Below are 18,829 nucleotides of genomic sequence, written 5' to 3'. Positions count from 1 at the left end.
TCCTCAAGGCAACAACAAGACACCATAAACATCTCCATGGATGTAACCTTATCATTCCTTCAAACTTACTGTGGTAGCCAGTACTGGAAAGAATGAATATTTGTTGGGAACAATCTAAAGGGAAATAAAATCATTTCAGAATCTAGAAAAAAAACCCCACTTTGTTTTTGTAGAAAGTATAATACTGAAATCTCACATCTTCCAAAACGTTTGGTGTCTTCCTAATTACAATTAACAATTCAGTCCATGTGCAAATAAAAATGAAAATACAAATACTGGATAATTGCTCAAGAAACACTTCTAAGATATTCAGCAAAAAGAAGCTACCAGGTAAATATTTTTCTGGATTTATAACACTGCTTTAGTCTATGTCAATGAAGATGTATAAAATATTGTATGTAACTGCTGTATTTGTGAAATAAGTACAGTGTGAAAGAAAGAGAGGCAGATACCTAAGTAGTAGGATATTTATAGTCCACCAGTGAACTTATGACAGTCTATACAAAACACCTGATGAGACTATTCAGAGTAGGAAACATCAAAATTTAGCATGAAAAAGACCATGAACCTAACTTGCAGTTGATGACTTCCATCACACTTATATGAACTAGCAACCAACTGAATAATATATGAGAGATGGATGATATTGCTGGGCAGTGAAGTGCAGTAGATATTGATTCAATGTACTAGTGGCACGACATTGGTAAAACCCAGTTTGGAGCTAGACAAGGCGTGTCTGCACCTTTGGGCAAAGCTGGACCTTTGAGAGCAGGTGTCCTATCAACACTGGGTGAATACCTGCATGCTCACTAACGCGAGGCTACGACTTACGGAGTGCCGATGACGTAAATAGGACAGAGATACCAGAAGGAAAAGCTGATCCTGAAAGGATCAATCAGCAAGTCATACAGTGTTGCTGGAACATTCTGTTTGTTTGTTTTTACTTTCTTTACGGAGACGGACAGAAATATGTTATTCACTCCTACAAACATTTTCAGTTATTCAGGCAGAGCTCTGTAAAAGTTTTATGGCAAGAAATAGATAATTAATAGCAGCATTTCAAATTTTCAATCATTTGATTTTTTTTTTTTTTTGTCCCCTATCGGCATTGGTGGTTTTTCTACATTTCGCTGTATAGTCTGTCTTACTTCTGCATCAAACAAATGAGCTCAGAAACCCACAATGAGAGAACAGAAACAACGCCACTAACTTTTTGGTCATTTTCACCTGAATATACGTGGAACAAGTAATCAACTCTTTAAAATGAGGAAAGAAGTGACTTTGAAAACAGTAAGCTTGTTCCAGAACTATGCTTATATATGCATAAATGCTGGGGGTTTTTTTGGCTCCCAGTTAACAGCATTTTAAAAACACACTAGTCAAGCCACAGTAGATAGTATCATAATTTGCCATGATAATCAGCTTTTAAAAATCAGGTCTGGTTTATGTTACTAAATACAACAATTACGTATTTAATTCTACGTCTACATTCTTGTGGGCCATGATACTTTTTCAGAGAATGATTTAGCCCTTTTATCATGAGGGAAAAAATAATCAACAAGTTTTTATGAGGAAATCTATATCTACCTCCAATTACTTTTTTTCCCCAACAATGGATATAGCCCTTCCATAGTTGTTCCCTGACACCTCACTGGAGAAAACCACATCAACAGAAACATAAACCTGCAATATGCTGTCCTCTATTATCCTAGAGATAACTTACTCCTTGATTAGGTTTAGGGACTGTCTTGGGGTCAGTGGGGAATAATGTAACGAAGGAATAATGATACATCATATACTTAAGGAAATATAGGGAACTCAACAAATTAGAAAAACAACAGTATTTTGTATAACTGTAAACTGTAACCCTCCCAGTATAGTTCAATATATCATTACTGGTTAGCATGTGTTATAATATCCTAAGTTCAAAATAGTTAAAAGTATCCATGTAAAAGAGGCTTTAAAAGCAGAAAGACTTTTAGATTGGAAAGCTAACATAGAGAGATAGAAGTGTTTTATTAAGTTTTAAAAAAATCTCAACAATTTTCATGGAATAAATTTTTTTCCTAATTACAAGAGCCCACATTAACTTTTTATGCCTTACATGTAGACTTTCAAAAAAAAAAAAATTACTACTCAGCCTTACCACCTTTAAATCAATAAAAAATACCATTACAGCGCTTACCCTAAGACTAAGTCAGTCTTCTAATAAATACATATAATCACGCATTTTACTTGTTATTGTTGAAGTAAAACCAAACAGTATAGAGATATTAGAAACATTAATGGCAGAACAGCCTAATAACCTGTTAATATTTGCTGGATCACATTACTCTTCAGAATAAAACAAAGGAGAAATGTCAAGAGATGTTCCTCTGTATAGCTTTTTCCTGACAATTCACCAAATATAGTTTTGCATTTTATGCAACTAAGCCACAGCTGCTGATGTAAAAGTTTACATCAGCAAATATTTACATCAATAAAAATTTAAGGGCAACGGGGAAAGTTGAAGCAGTCACAAACAATATTAATTCTTCATGAATAATCTCAAGTTTAATAGGCAGAAGCACCTTTCCTGAATACCGAGGCTGGGACTGCTCGGGACATACTGAACTGAAAGATCAGTGTATGTCAGCTCTTATCATGAATATGTTTCAGAGTTTCAAACCAGGAACAGCTAAACAAAGCATGAAATGTGCAGAAATATGTATTTCTACAATAAGAACTGCTTAATATAAAGTTAGTAAACTTATCCACCTATAGTAAGTTATTTACTGAACAGCTCATAAACTTTACCCATTACTCATAATATGCAGCCAAATCCAGAAACAAAATATAGTGCTAAACCAGACACTTTGGTTTTCACTCACAAGGCAGCAGTTGTAGTAATAAATTTTAGTTTTTATGACTTAAATGTCCTAGGCTTAACAATAGCCTCTCACTTTCCCTCCTTTAAAAAGTGAAAATCACTGGACGTATATTCCAACATATACAATTATAATGAATCCAATTCATTTATGAAATAAAAAGCAACAATATTAAAGTATTTATTTTGAACAGATTAAAAATTTCTTTCCTGGAGAAGAAAGCTCCAAAACTAAAGGGACCTCATACAATGCACCAAATTTAATGCTCTGTAAGAGAAATGGGAGCATAAATGCCTTTTTGACAGTTAAATTGGACCCATTTAGTTATAAAGAATAGTAGCACACATTGGAACACCTTTAAAAGATTCAGACTGTAAAAAGCCTTACAATACATCAGAGGAACTGACACTTTATGTTAGCAGTGAAAAGATTTTTGCCTTCTATAGACACTAGCACCTGAAGTTCAAAACAGAAGCAGGGTTTTTTCACATAACACTTCCTTTTATGCTGTGAAAGACGTTACACTGGCAAAATGTCTCAGTGCCATTGTTTACACAGTTAAGAAAAAAACCAGCTCATTGAGAGTATCTCATCTTAATACTTTTTCCTCTTTCTCATTTGCTTTCTTTTGCCTTTCCTCCCCCTTTTTGTCCTCCTCTTCTTTAGTTTCTAACTTCTTTGTTGCTCTTCTTTCTCGTGTTGTACCACTACACTAAACCCACTTGAACGCTGCGCTGTTTTTCTACATATACACTGAGGCAGGCTTTGGTTAATGAATATATTACCTCAAACATCTACCTATGATAAAAAAAAGGAGACTGAACTATTAGCTTAGAAACGGAGACTTAGCTTTAAAAAACAGGTCTTCCTTGCATAAACATAACCTTTGAAACAAGTTAGGAAAACGAAAAGTAGTCTCCAAAAATGCTATTGAGGCAGCTTCTTGTTTCCTGCTGCAAATTAGTCATCAACTAGCATGTCACCTGCTGTCTAAAGCTAATCTTAATTTGCATTTTTACTGGGATGGAAGATGGCTCACACAGATGGTTTATCAGGGAGATGGTTTAAGATGGTCTTCTCTCCATTCTCAGTTGACAGAAATTTTAGACTTTTTCAGAGCTGCTGATCCACAATGTCATGTTCACCAGGGAAGGAAGAAGGAAAACAGACGCTCCTCTGGCACTCTGCTTCTAGGCAGGCAGAGAAGGAAAGATGTCGAAGTAAAGAAGAGAAGTTTAGCAGATGGTTTGCGAATTAGGGCTTAATCTTGGATATTATAGAAGAAAAAACCCACACATTTATCCCAATCAATATAATGTATTTTTTGCTTAACAGGTCAAGCCACCATGGTAATCATCTTATACGTAAAAGGAAACAAAAAGTTTAGCATACTGGTCTTCATGATTTTAATTTAATTAAGGCTCCCATTAGTTGTTTGCTCCATTAAAATCACAAAGAATCTACTTGGTGAATACTATCTTTTACTGACTTTCTCTGGGTCAAACTGAGACCACTAATTCCACGTAGAAGAAATCTCTATTCAGATCATCACATCATTAGAAATAAAGTCACCTCGTCATTTATCAGTTGACAAAACAACAGTCAATGGGAGATGTGGTATGAGAGGGGATAAGTATACATAGTATTAAAAATCTCATCTCCAATAGATGCTTGCTTCTGTTGAAACATTTCCATTTTCAGTCGTTTCAATCTATTTTAAAATTACTTGCAGATGGAAGATAGGTCTATTCAGATCTATAAAGATTTAAAGTACTTCATATATGTTTATCAGAGTGCCTTTGAAATGGCTTCTACTTTGAATACTACAGAAGCTGGTTGAGAAGTTTGAAATAATAGTGTTCTGTCTAGAAGTGATTAACTACAAAGAAAATAAGAGTAAAATTCTCCTCTGAGAGGAGAATAGACCCTATTGTTCCAAATGAAACTGATAAACCGTAGCAATTTTGAACAAGTCAGATTTCCAAATACCTCCTTACATAACTCTGTGCCTTTAACTACTACTGATTTCTGTTCTTTCTTTCTGTATACTGCTTCATTACCTCATTTTAACCTAGGTTTTCAGTAACAAATTCTCTCAGAGTGACTGTCAACAGTTAGGAGATCTAATTCTGGTAAGGCTGAACAGAAATTGTAAAGATTATTTGGAGATGGCCACCCCAATATATTGATTTAAACTCAGTGTCACTTTCATGTAAATTTGTTACCTTTTCTACCTCCTTTTATATTTAATGCCTTCTTTCAATTTTCTACAAAGCCTACAGTCCATTGGGGGTTAAAATTAAATGAAAAACAACTTCCAAAGTGTATGTAATCTCTCTGGATCTTGTCTAGAATACCGAGTTAGGATTTGATTTGTCGAGGCACTGATTCTCACAATCTAAAGCTCCAGAAAGCTTATGTGAAATGAAAATATTCTCCTTTTTGCAGAGTGAATCCTGCACAAGTCCTCAAACTGGAAAAACAGAGAAAGTATATATATAGCATGAATTTTCCAAATATAATTCCTGAGACTGTGTTTTGTTTTACAAAGGACTACCATTGACGATGAAAAATAGGAACGTCATCAAGGTTCTCAAACATTTTGCCTTAACAGGTTCCTGAAGCTTTTATGACACAACAGGATACAAAAGTACACGTTTTTATAACTAGTTTAGGTTACAGGTTAGAAGCAGAAGCAGTCTAACCTGTATAAAGTGAACTGCAAGGCTGACCTTTACAACTAAAAAGTGGAAAGTTAAAAAGGAATTAGTGAGTGGGTGGAACCACATAGTAAGTACCTACTCATTCCTTCGCAGTCTGATACTTCTCAAAGTGTGTAATAAAAGCAAGAAAAACAAAATATAACCTCTTACACTCTTTTTAGAAGGAAAGACTGATATCAAAACACGATATAGATGGCAGTAATGTCACAACATATTTAAAATAGGTATTGCTGCATCAATAAGTTAATTTTAAAAATATCTGCAGACTGGATTAAACTGTACATGATGCTATAGCAATAAAATAATGAGTGATACTGAATGGCTAGATAATTCATCACTCAGAAGAGTATTTGTGAGAAATCACAGCCAAGAACAAGGCAAATTTTTAAAAATTGGCAATCAAGAAATATTAACCCCATAAAGTTACTTATAAAAATACAAAAGTCCCTACTGACTGACCAAAGGAAATAATGCTTATTTTGTCAGGAGAGTTCAGAGATAAGAAAGAATCCACTCCAAAAACCTAGGCTGCACAAAAAATAAAGGTGTTAGGGTATGGCATACTATGCACATGCTACATTGGGTTTCTGTTGTTGTTATTGTTTCTTCCTGATGAAGACAGAACCCTATCAGGTACTGGGTTCTTGGTGAGTTTTGAATCTGTTTTTAGTGAACTGGAACAAGTTAGATAAAGTTGTTTATATGCTGTAAATCTACTTTCCCTGAGCCGAAAATGTGTTAGCTAATGGGTTGTTTATGAGTTGCAAATCTGTTCAGTGAGGTGAAAATTTGTCAGATAATGGGTTGTTTATGAATTCTAAATCAATATTCAGTGAGTCGGAACTATGTTAGATAATAGCTTGCGTATGGGTTGTAAATCTGTTTTCAGAGAACTGGAAACATGTTAGATAATGGGTTGTTTCTGGGTAGTAAATCTGTTCTCAGTGAGCTAAAAACATATTAGATAATGGGTTGCTCCAGAGTTGTAAATCTGTTTTTAGTGAACTGGAAACCTGTTTAATAAAGGGCTCTTTATATATCTTAACTCTGTTTTTACTGTGCAGAAAAGTTGAATAATGTGTTAGATTTGAGTGGCATAACTGATTTCAGTGAGGTAGAAATCCATCAGCTAATGGATTCTTTATGAGCAGATCTACATTCAGTGAACTAAAAATCTGGGACAATAGTATCTTGTATATAATGTACTCTATTTTTACTATTTGAGTCAAATACCGAGTAAACGTTTGCATGATTTGTAGACTTCAACTTAATGAGGTAGAAAGCGGTTGTAGAATTGTTAGAACCACACTAGATATTTCCAATGTGGTTTTGAATCTCTTCCTAATAAAGTAAAACTTGCTACAGATGTGTACTACTAATTCTGGAGGAAAAATATAGCAAAATGAATGTCAAAGATGTTATTTTTTTAATCCTGAAATGAAACATTATTACTAAAATCTCTCGGCTGGATTCCATTTAATAATTTCTGTTTAATCACATATAGTTAACATGGAAATCAGAACATTTTAGAATTTGACATCTTCCAGTGAATGGAATCACTGGCGCCAACCAGTCTTACCACTGCTTTTTCCTTTATAGGTATCACTGTTGGTCAAATACTTCTGCTATATCAAGCAGCCTCATGAACTGTTTCCTCTTTACAGTGAGAGAAAAGCATGTGCAGACTGTGGAAAGGAAGGATATGTTGTACAAAAATACCGGTTTAAAATGAATGACTCAACATAAAGAAAAGGGTTTTAAAACACATAAAGGAGAACAATAAACTAACTTATACTGGGATGTGATATCCCTTCTCATTTACAATGAAAAAAACAACTGAAGCATTTCTAGAAAATAAACACCATTGTTCACAAACACATCCCAAGCATATACAGTAAATTTTTTGCAAGGATAGAAAATTTCATCTGACATTCAATTATTCAGAGTGCTGACTCTGCTAATGAAAAATGAAATCGGGCATATTAAGATTACAAGTAGAAACACTTCCTAACAATTTCTTAAAAGTATAATTCTCAACTATGCTTTATGGAACGTCTTTAGCTCTTGTACAACAACCTATTATAAAGTAATGAGGAATACTTTATTGTTCTTTTAAAAACCCAATTTGTATCTGCATTGGTGCTTCACCAGTATTTCTTTCTTGTCTTTGTCTGTTTTAAATGTAAAAATTTCCAGTGGCTTTTCATGTAATACCTTTAATCTCTTCCTTTAACACCAGAGTTAAAATAGCGCTTGTATGTCACCACTGCACATTTCTGTGAGATGTCTGTGTCTTGTATGGCTAACATCAGCTCTGAACCCCTAGGTTTTAATGCTTTCCTGGGAGTAATGAGAACATCCTGACAACATTGCTTAGTTTCTCTACCATATCTTAATACAGAAATCATTAATTCCTCTAAAATGTGCAGACATAAAAACTCAAAGTAAAAAAAGGCCTTGTATTATATTTGAAAAATGCTTTTCCATTCATTAGTGTCAACAGTTTTCATGACCATGAATACCTTCCCAGAACCACAGTGCAAAGGGACATAATGATACAATTATCCAACGTCAGTTGTAGAATAATATTTCGTCAGTTTGCAGCTGTTTAACTTCTTTCTTTTCTAAAAATATTTCCATTAATATCCAACAGCAAAGGGCGATACATTCCACATCAAATGTACTTCCATTTTTCCTAATCGCTTTCTTTGGCCTTGTTATTAAACTGTTTGACCCAAACAAATAGCTAACTGTAGCAAAATAACAAGGAACAATAGCAGCACAGTAAATATATGCATCTGATAACTGACTACAGATGAATGAGGTTTATTTCATATTTTAGAACAATTAAATTGGAACAGAAATGAAAGACAGCAGACGTTTTTAGAATTAAATTTTTGTCACACGGATTTTTGGATGTTTAGCATTAAGGATATATTTCTTACTCATCCGCATTCAGATTTTCCATGAATTCTAATTTTACCATGACAAACCATGATAACTTTTTACGTACACCTTCTATTAAAGTTATGTTAGACTTTGTTGATAAAGATTTCAGTGCCAGATCCTCAGAAGATTTTACTGAGGCCTCAGCTGCAAAGTATGTTTTGTGTCTTGTCCTGAAGACTTTGGTGATGATATTGGCATCAATTCCTCAATAGCAGTGTCAGGCTTCAAGTATTCAGAGGCTAAAAAATGTCCAGTTTCATACAACTCCTCCTACTATGTGGTGAATGAAGGCATAGTAAACATGCAAAGCTACTCAGTAAGCCTCTACTAAAACTGGACAATTTTGTAGGTTGAAATTTGCCTCCGATTATCACTGAGCACAAGTCACTTTTCTTGGGCTCACTACAAGAAGGGTGAGTCAACTGGACACACTGACCAGGGTCCTAGTATTTTATACTGAGGAATGGCTATGTCAGCAGAGTTATCTATCTTACAGTACTTCAGCCCCACTAACTAGAAAAATAAACAACCAATAGGTTCATGGGGTAAGGGGGGACTTCTTTCATTTCCAGGCACTGCACAATGAGGTTTTGTTTCAACAGTAAAGCTCCTTAAAATCACAGTAATACAAATTAAGCAGTGTCATTATCACTTCTGTTTTCTAGTAATATGTTTCACGCATCGTAAGATTGTTATAAAATAAATTATTTTGAAGTTGTAATTCTAAAGATAATGTTTAAATTTATCTTATAGGGATAAATTACAGTAATTGTGTTATATACTTAAGTATGGTAAAACTTTATTGACATTTTTTACTCTATAAAGTCAAGTGATTATCAAATTTTCACTTAATAAAGTTTATTAAAATAAAATATGTATTTTGGGAAATAATATTTTTACTTACTTTCAATTAGCACTTTTCTGCCAGCCCAGTTGTCTTTAATAACCTGTATATTTCCAAAGTGTGCATCACTGAAGAATATGCGATTTGTACCTCTTCCTTTCAGACTGTAGTCAAAAGCAAGAGCTATCACATTTTTGAAGTACTCTGGATTTTCATATGGCCTTACTGGTGAATTTAAGTTGGTTTCATCTGAAAGATGTATACTTTTTAATATTGTCCTTCCTGAGTACAACAGGTAACCTTCATGCCTCAGGCAAGTAATTCCATCTTCTGCAAGATAGCCATGTGCACAAGCACATGTTCTCCGTGCATTTCCCCGATAAAGGCAAAGTTGATGACATCCACCATTATTCTTGGCACAAACATTAGTACCTGTAAAAAAAAAAATAAAAAAAATCTATCTTTTATAATATTACACTTAGCTAACTTAAATCAAAACATAATGTTACGTATTCTAAGAATTCTTCTCTTAAAACTGTTTCTACAATATTCACAAGTAAAACAAAGGCCAAAATAGTAAAGAATGTAACTTTAACCACAATCTAAAGACAATTTTAAAGACTATAATTAATCAGCAAATATAATTAATGTCCTTTCCAATTCACAAGAGTATATATTTTATTAATAGAAAATGATAAAATGGGTTATTTCTCCACAATTAGCTGAAGACTTAGAGACTGTTTCAAGTGCTTTCAAATATTTTCTTTTTTTTTTTTTAAAACACCTGTTACTGGCAAAAAGTCAGATTTAGATACCACCAGCATACAGTACTGTTTTTAGACAATTTCTATCCAAATGAAAACATATATATTGACAGGTACAAAACTGTGTCAATCCAGTTCCCTGTTTTTAATAAAGGCATTTCCTAATGTTTTGTTCTAATTTTCCTTTAAAACCTGACTTTGAAAACTTACTCCCTGACAAATGCACACCATTAAGAAATCATTGTCAAATTAGTAACTTCAATGACTTAAACTACACTTGTTGCAAGCAATATTTAAAATTACAGTAATTGTCAATAATTAGGAGCTATTTTCCTTTGTCTTTTTTTGGACTATGTATGAATTACTCTTATAGTTAGTTTAGATAATTTAGTTTCTGTTTCTGACAGCACTTTCCATGTAACAACTCAGCTCTTTCAATATAGTCACTTTCCCATTTCCGAAAGTTTTCCACATAGTGAAGGAGAAGAAAACATTTTAAATAGACTGTTTTCAGGTAGGAAACAATAATAATTGCTGGGGAATATGTAGTGTCTGAAAGTACTGTTGATTGCATTGTCTAACTGCTACATATCAAGCTGAAGATACTTTTAATAAAAAATAATGGAGGATGAGAGTTAATTTGCTCTTCAAATTAGAAATGTTGAATTTTGTGTTCCTAGGCAAAGTTACATGAAACATATTCCTCTATAGTAAAAACATTCGGAGATTTAGCTGCATACTTTTACATTTGGTTTGTTTTAAAGATTCTTTTACAGTTTTATTAGGCTAGAAAAGTTAATATCTGTTTGGAAGGATGAGAGGTTGAGAAGAGAAAGGAAAATATATGAAAAAGATCCTCAAGCTTCTAAAATCTCTCTTTGAAAACTTCAATGCTTCCACAGTTCACCAGCTGTAAATATCTTTTCAAATGGCCAATTCTGAAATCAGCGTAGTTAGGGCATGTCCTTGCACACATGTAAAATAGCACTGAAGGATAGGAATCCGCATGGGAATAGCACTGCAGGACTGGCTCATCAGAAAGGGTAAAACAGGTGTTTGAAAAAAAAGCATTAATCACAATCAGCACAGGTTCTTGGTTTTGTGTTTGGGGTTCTCTTCTGTTTTGTTTGGGGTTTTTTGTTTGGTTGGTTTAATAATAGAAGGTCAGGATGCTAGCTAATTACATTTTTTTAAAAAATAGCATTAACTACTTCTAGTTCAATGAACTTAAAAATATATATATAATAGTGTTATATAGAAAAACATTCCAAAAACATTTTTCACCTGTTTTTTCCCTTTTGTCTTCCTGGCTCACTGACAGCCCCTCCCAAAGACATTAACCATTTGTACCCTAGTAAAATTTGAAAAACGTATTAAAAAATCATTCAGTTATGTTTTTCAAACTAACATCAAAAGATTTTTAGCCTCAGTAACCGTTTCTCTTATTCCTAATGTGATCAAATCTTTAAAGCTATCAATAAAAATCATTACATGTAAAGAAGCATTTTTTAATCCAATTGTTCTATTTTCCTAAGACTATAATATAAAGCAGCCCTTCCAAGCAAGCAGACATTAACTATTTCTAGCCTAGTTAAAAGAAACGATAAATTTCTGTGTGGATTTTATTTTTATCCACAAAATATGATGCCCACAGTACTCTGAAATTACATGCAGAAATTCTTAGTAAAATTAATATGCATATGTTTGCAAAGTAATTTTTTTCAAAACTATTTAAAATTCCCTTGGAAAAAAAAATTGAAAAGACAGTTTTTCTTATTGATTCTTAAGTATGCCTTCTTTCAAAATGCAGATTTATTTTACATGTCATATTTAATGCAGTTATTTAGGGAAGAGGTATATAAAAGAAACAGGATCTTCGGGTATGTAACGCTGTGATTAAAGCAACTTTTGAGAGCTACCAACACCAGATAAATATTTGTAGTAAAAAGTTTATCTTGTATTACAGTAACATTTTTTTTCCTCTCTTTTTGAATACATTTGTAGAAAATTTTGTCTGGATTGCCTGGTAGCAGTTTGTTCTGAGGAAATCATCATCATTTTCATAGACTTGTAACCACCTTGGCTCACTGAAACAAGTTTTTCAAGGTCTCTTCAAACTCAGAATTTTAGGAGGAAAAAGATAGCTAAAAGCAAGATTATTCTTAGTCAGGTAGTGGAGAATAAAATTTAACCATCAATACCATAAATCACCAAGAGTATATGATAACTTTTGTCTCTTGAATTTGCTGAACAATTTTAATATAAAGGAAATCTGATTATTTACAAGGTCTCTTCCCACATATAAAAAACTAGGACTCAAAACCAAGTAATTTCAGAAAATAAATGTTTGAGACACAGAGGCTGGGAATTTCTAGCTGTGGAAAAAAAAATCTGGTTTGCTTTCCAATAGAAATCTGAGACTGCCTGAGATTACTGCTCTTTAAAGCATAGTTCAAGGTCCCTCTCATTCCTAAGACTGGTTTGTTTTTTTTTTTTCTTTTTTTTAAAAAAAAACTTGCTTTAAAAAAAAAAATACAACCAAAACCCACCAAACCTGGAATGATAGGAAGTGTTTTGGTTTTAGATTTTCTCCTTAAAACACTCAGAAGAATTTTAGTAGAATTTGTACTATATGTTTTCTTTAGCACATTAATTTTAGCTTTAAAAAAATACTTCAAGGGTAAAAAGTGGAGATAAAATCAGTGATTACTTAACTTTGGTATGTTTTAATATACATAAAAAGTAGCAGGTGATATTAAAACAATTAATAGCATCCTTAAGAACAGCCAACCTTTCTCTCGTGCTCTATTAAAGACTTTCACTTCCTTCAGGTTTATTCCAAGGCCAGTCCTCATGGTCACAGCATCCGTGGCCTCATTCTTGTGGCCTCTTCTAATAGAGCCATTTGCATGTGCTCTGCCAAAAAAGTTGAAGATGTCTCATCAACAATCCTCAACTAATTCACACCAAACAAATGACTGAAGGGCAGTGGAGAGTTCACCTAACAGAAGGTGAAGAAACCTGTTCTCACCTATGACACTGATATGCTTTAGCTTTCAGCATCAGAAATGTCCTTTCTTTGGAAATTGCACAGCTTTCTGCGATCCATTCTGTGACCTTGCTAAGGAATGGCTAATCCTACAAAGGTGAAGCACCTGGCACTGAAATAACATTTTGAGACTCAAATACTTATGAAAAATAAATTACCTGTCAGACCAGTAGATGTAAGCTCCAAACACCGCGACTGAAAACATATCCACATTGCTCCCTGACAGCACAATCTCCCGATTCCCTCCACTCTCAAGGTCAATTCTTTCTATCTTGTCGGTACGAGCATCACACCAATATAATTTATTTTCCTAAAGATTAATTTTAAAGGAAACATCAACAGTCTTGTCCAAGTATTTAATTAAGAGTTATTAAGATTACATCAAAGTGGAAGACCAGCTGGCTTTAATGAAACATAACAAATACTGTACATTTTAACATATACTGGAAGACAGGGGAACTAACCTCATAGTCGATGGAAATCCCATTAGGCCACGCAATCCCCAGGCTCACAAGCACAACCTTCTCAGACCCATCTAAGTGTGCCTTGCCTATGCAAGGAGTCTGTCCCCACTCTGTCCAAAATAAATACCTAAAATGTTGCAGAAATTACCAATTAAATTTAGCATCAAAATAAGAATTGAAAATACGTAATACTGTACTTCAATTGCAAACAAAATGCACCATTACTATTAAATAGGTATTTAAAAAACATAGAATCATAGAATCATTAAGGTTGGAAAAGACCTCTAAGATCCTCTAGTCCAACCATCAACCCAACACCTCCATGCCTACTAAACCATGTCCCGAAGTGCCACGTCTACACGTTTTTTCAACTCCTCCAGGGATGGTGACTCCACCACCTCTCTGGGCAGCCCCTTCTAATGCTTCACCACCCTTTCAGTAAAGAAATTTTTCCTAATATCCAGTCTAAACCTCTCCTGATGCAACTTGAGGCCATTTCCTCTTGTCCTATCACTTGTTACTTGGGAGAAGAGACCGACCCCCACCTCTCTACAACCTCCTTTCAGGTAGTTGTAGAGAGCGATGAGGTCTCCCCTCAGCCTCCTTTCCTCCAGGCTAAACAACACCAGTTCCCTCAGCTGCTCCTCATCAGACTTGTGCTCCAGACCCTTCACCAGCTTCATTGCATGTCTTTGGACACGCTCCAGCCCCTCAATGTCTCTCTTGTAGTGAGGGGCCCAAAACTGAACACAGTATTTGAGGTGCGGCCTCACCGGTGCCGAGTACAAGGGGACCATCACTTCCCTAGTCCTGCTGGCCACAATATTCCTGATACAAGCCAGGATGCTGTTGGCTTTCTTGGCCACCTGGGCACACTGCTGGCTCATATTCAGCCAGCTTTCAACCCCCAGGTCCTTTTCTGCTGGCAGCTTTCCAGCCACTCTTCCCCAAGCCTGTAGCATTTCATGGGGTTGTTGTGACCCAAGTGCAGGACCCGGCACTTGCCCTTGTTGAACCTCATACAGTTGACCTCGGCTCATGGATCCAGCCTGTCCAGATCCCTCTGCAGAGCCTTCCTACCCTCAAGCAGATCAACACTCCCACCCAATTTGGTGTCATCTGCAAACTTACTGAGGGTGCAGTCAATCCTCTCATCCAGATCATTGATGAAGATATTAAACAAGACTGGCCCCAAAACTGAGCCCTGGGGAACACCACTTGTGACCGGCCACCGACTGGATTTAACTCCGTTCACTGCAACTCTCTGGCCTCGGCCATCCAGCCAATTTTTTACCCAGCAAAGACTACACCCGCCTAAGCCATGAGCCACCAGCTTCTCTAGGAGAATGCTCTGGGAGACAGTGTCAAAGGCTTTACTAAAGTCCACATAGATAACATCTACAGCCTTTCCCTCCTCCACTAGGCGGGTCACCTGGTTGTAGAAGGAGATCAGGTTGGTCAAGCAGGACCTGCCTTTCATGAACCCATGCTGGCTGGGCCTGATCCCCTGGTTGACCTGGACATGCCTGTTGAGCACACTCAAGATGAACCGCTCCATAATTTTCTCCGGTACCGAGGCCAGGCTGACAGGCCTGTAGTTCCCCGGGTCCTCCTTCTGGCCCTTCTTGTAGATGGGTGTCACATTGGCAAGCCTCCAGTCAACTGGGACCTCCCCAGTTAACCAGGACTGCTGATAAATGATGGAGAGTGGCTTGGCAAGCTCCTCCACCAGCTCCCTCCATACTCTTGGGTGGATCCCATCCAGCCCCATAGACTTGTGAGTGTCCAGGTGGTGCAGCAGGTCGTTAACTGCTTCCTCCTGGATTATGGGGGGTTTATTCTGCTCCCCGTCCGTCTTCCAGCTCAGGGGGGTGAATACCCTGGGGATAACTGGTCTGACTATTAAAGACTGAGGCAAATAAGGTATTAAGTACCTCAGCCTTTTCCTCATCCTTGGTGGCAATGTTCCCCCCTGTATCTAATAAAGGAGGGAGATTCTTCTTGGCTCTCTTTTTGTTGTTAATGTATTTGTAAAGTCATTTTTTATTATCTCTTACAGCGGTGGCCAGATTGAATTCTAGCTGGGCTTTTGCTTTTCTAATTTTCTTTGTGCATGACTTCACGAGATCCCTGTACTCTTCTTAAGTTGTCTGCTTCCTCATCCAAAAGTGGTAAACTCTTCTTTTTTTCCTGAGTCCTAGCAAAAGCTCCCTGTTCAGCCAGACCAGTCATCTTCCCTGCCGGTTCGTCTTACGGCACATGGGGACAGCCTGCTCCTGTGCCTTTAAGACTTCCTTCTTGAAGAATGCCCAGCCTTCCTGTACCCCTTTGCCCTTCAGGACTGTCTCCCAAGGGACTCTCTCAACCAGTGTCCTGAACAGGCCAAAGTCTGCCCCCCGGAAGTCCACGATAGTGGTTTTGCTCACCCCCCTCCTTACTTCGCCACGAATCGAGAACTCTGTCATATCATGGTCGCTAAGCCCAAGACAGCCTCCAACCACCACATCTCCCACTAGTCCTTCTCTGTAAACAGCAGGTCAAGCGAGGCACCTCCCCTGGTAGGCTCACTCACCAGCTGTGTCAGGAAGTTATCTTCCACACAGTCCAGGAACCTCCTAGACTGTTTCCTCTCTGCTGTGTTTTATTTCCAGCAGACGTCTGGTAAGTTGAAGTCCCCCATGAGAACAAGGGCTAGTGATAGTGAGACTTCTGCCAGCTGCTTATAGAATACTTCATCTGCCTCTTCATCCTGGTTGGGTGGTCTATAACAGACACCCAGCAGGATATCTGCCTTGTTGGCCTTCCCCCTCATCCTTACCCATAAGCACTCGACCTTATCATCATAATTGCAGAGTTCTACACAATGGAAACATTCCCTAACATACAGAGCCACCCCACTGCCTCTCCTTCCTTGCCTATCCCTTCTGAAGAGTTTATAGCCATCCATTGCAGCACTCCAGTTAAAAGAGTCATCCCACCACGTTTCTGTGATGGCGACTAAGTCACAGCTATCCTGCTGCACAATGGCTTCCAGCTCCTCCTGTTTATGAAGGAGACATGATAAGGCTTATGTCTCTAAATGATCTCAAGAGATTAAATGTATCATAATACTTGTTTCATAGAACACTTTGTTGAGAGATTTTTTGCAAATGATATGTATGAAGTAATTCCTAAAACTGTATTCGATCAGTCAATATGCAATTCTATTCCTTAAAGAATTCAGCTTTGTGCTTGGAAAAATAAAAGCAGATTAGAAAAAATTGCTACTGGAACAGAAGCTCTCACATCTAATTACTAACAAATGTTGTGATAATACAAGAGATGTATGTCTAACTTAAAAATGTTTTAAATATGAAGCAGTGAGGAGCACTGTGGGAAATGGTAAAGCAAAGGGATTTTATTTGGGAAGAAAATATTTTTCCTATTCTCCCTAATGCTCATGGGAAGAACCTGCATCTTACTTATCTAATTTTACATTACTGCATACTTACTGGCACAGTAACCACTATTTCGGAATAAGATGCTAGGTCAAACTTCTGCCTTGACCTCCTACTTCTCAATCTGTTGCTTTAGGTATAGCAAAATGAGGCCAGTTAATCTACATAGAGCACTTCCTTTACTGAACAGTAACCTACAGAATAGCTTTAAGTAAATGTCTAGAAATATATATATGTATATATATTTGTGTTAAAATATAGTATAAACGCACACACAAAAATCATATATATATTCTGAGCAAGACATCTCTTTCTAAGATAACATAATTGAGGTCTAGCATATTACTAATTGCCTGAAGAGAAGCATTTTCATAGCAAATATTCATGAGAACATACTGAAACATTGTTTATTAATACGCTGTACACAAAGTGAACAGAACATACAAAACTATTCTCCATTGTTTTTCTCTGTGTGGAATGTATGTATTAGTCTGTTTTTAAAGATTACAAAAGTCTTCTGTGCGTTACTTACCAGTTCTGCCCCTGAGTCTGGTGACATCATTATACCAATCTGTTGTTAAATAGCTATATTTGATTGGATGACTGCAGATACATGAAATAAAGAGGGATAGAAATGGGACAGGGGAGAAAAAATGTGGATCCTATAATTAGCTTATCAAATTTAGCTGCTGAAAGAATGTCCACCTTACTTTGGCTCTAATTGTAGGGCTTTCTGGCTGTAGCAAAAACGAATTGGTTCTCATACTTCTTGACATAACAAACAATAATATGAATACTAACTATAAAACTTATACTACATTAGGAAATTGAACTGCCACATTAACTAAATTAAAAGTATGTTGTAGAAATGTTAAATTAGACAGTAATAACCAGCTGGATATCAGCAATCACTGCTTAAGTTTAATACAACTTTAACCAGATTACTAACAGCACCTCTAAACAGAACTGAATTAGCTTTCAGGCATCCAGTCAGAGGTACTTCCTTAACACAAGGTATCAACTAAATGTTGACTACAGAAAGGCAGGCATTCAATATACTTGAATTAAACATTCTGTGCTCTTTCCTTAGGCTAGTTACTCTGAGAAAAAAAACAAACCAAAACCAAACCCAACATAATTAGCAGGTCAAATGAATCTAGAATTCTCCCAAAGAAAATCCTGAATAGCTGCCAAAAGTGTAAGGCAAGTTACTTAATACTCTCTTAGAGCATTAATGATTATAAATATATTTATCTATAAACTTACATAAACTATTAACTAGTTTAGAAAAACTTGGTCTTCCCATATCTTCCCAGAAAGTCTGGGAAGTACTATCTAAAATACTCGTTTCCCGGACCTTTGTAGGTAGCAATATGCTACTGACACATTTGGTGTATATACTGCAATGCTAGAATACCTACAACTCAACTTATTTCGGAACTATCCCATATATAATTTACATAGCTGATATGGAGATGCAAGTGGCAGAAATTTGATGCTGGCCTAGAATCAACTTTCAAAAAAACTTCTTTGGAAAAAATTAATTCAGAGTTTAAATTCCCCACCCCAAACCTTAAACACAAATGAAATTCATGAAATGTTTTTGAAGGAGTATCTTCAAAGTCTAAGAATTATTTCAGTATTAGCATAACTCTATATTTCAATCACAATTCTGAGCTTGATCAGAAAACTATTCTTTAATGGGTGTGTAGGGGGGAAGTCAGCCAAGTGT

General features: G+C 36.1%; 1 protein-coding gene across 1 annotated transcript in view; it reads right to left on the bottom strand.

Annotated features, from left to right (window-relative positions):
* The window catches only part of LRP1B (LDL receptor related protein 1B), a 309,784-nt gene that overhangs the window by 168,720 nt on the left and 122,235 nt on the right, over positions 1-18,829 (bottom strand). Inside the window, exons 31-34 of the mRNA XM_072874983.1 lie at positions 13,661-13,787; positions 13,355-13,506; positions 12,939-13,063; positions 9,444-9,815 (exon numbers count right to left, since the gene is read on the bottom strand). Of these exons, the coding sequence (XP_072731084.1) occupies positions 9,444-9,815; positions 12,939-13,063; positions 13,355-13,506; positions 13,661-13,787 (776 nt within the window). The remainder of the gene's footprint in view (positions 1-9,443; positions 9,816-12,938; positions 13,064-13,354; positions 13,507-13,660; positions 13,788-18,829) is intronic.

This window comes from Ciconia boyciana, chromosome 10, assembly GCF_034638445.1.
Source record: "Ciconia boyciana chromosome 10, ASM3463844v1, whole genome shotgun sequence".
NCBI lineage: Eukaryota > Metazoa > Chordata > Aves > Ciconiiformes > Ciconiidae > Ciconia > Ciconia boyciana.
This window is presented reverse-complemented; position numbering and strand designations above follow the sequence as displayed.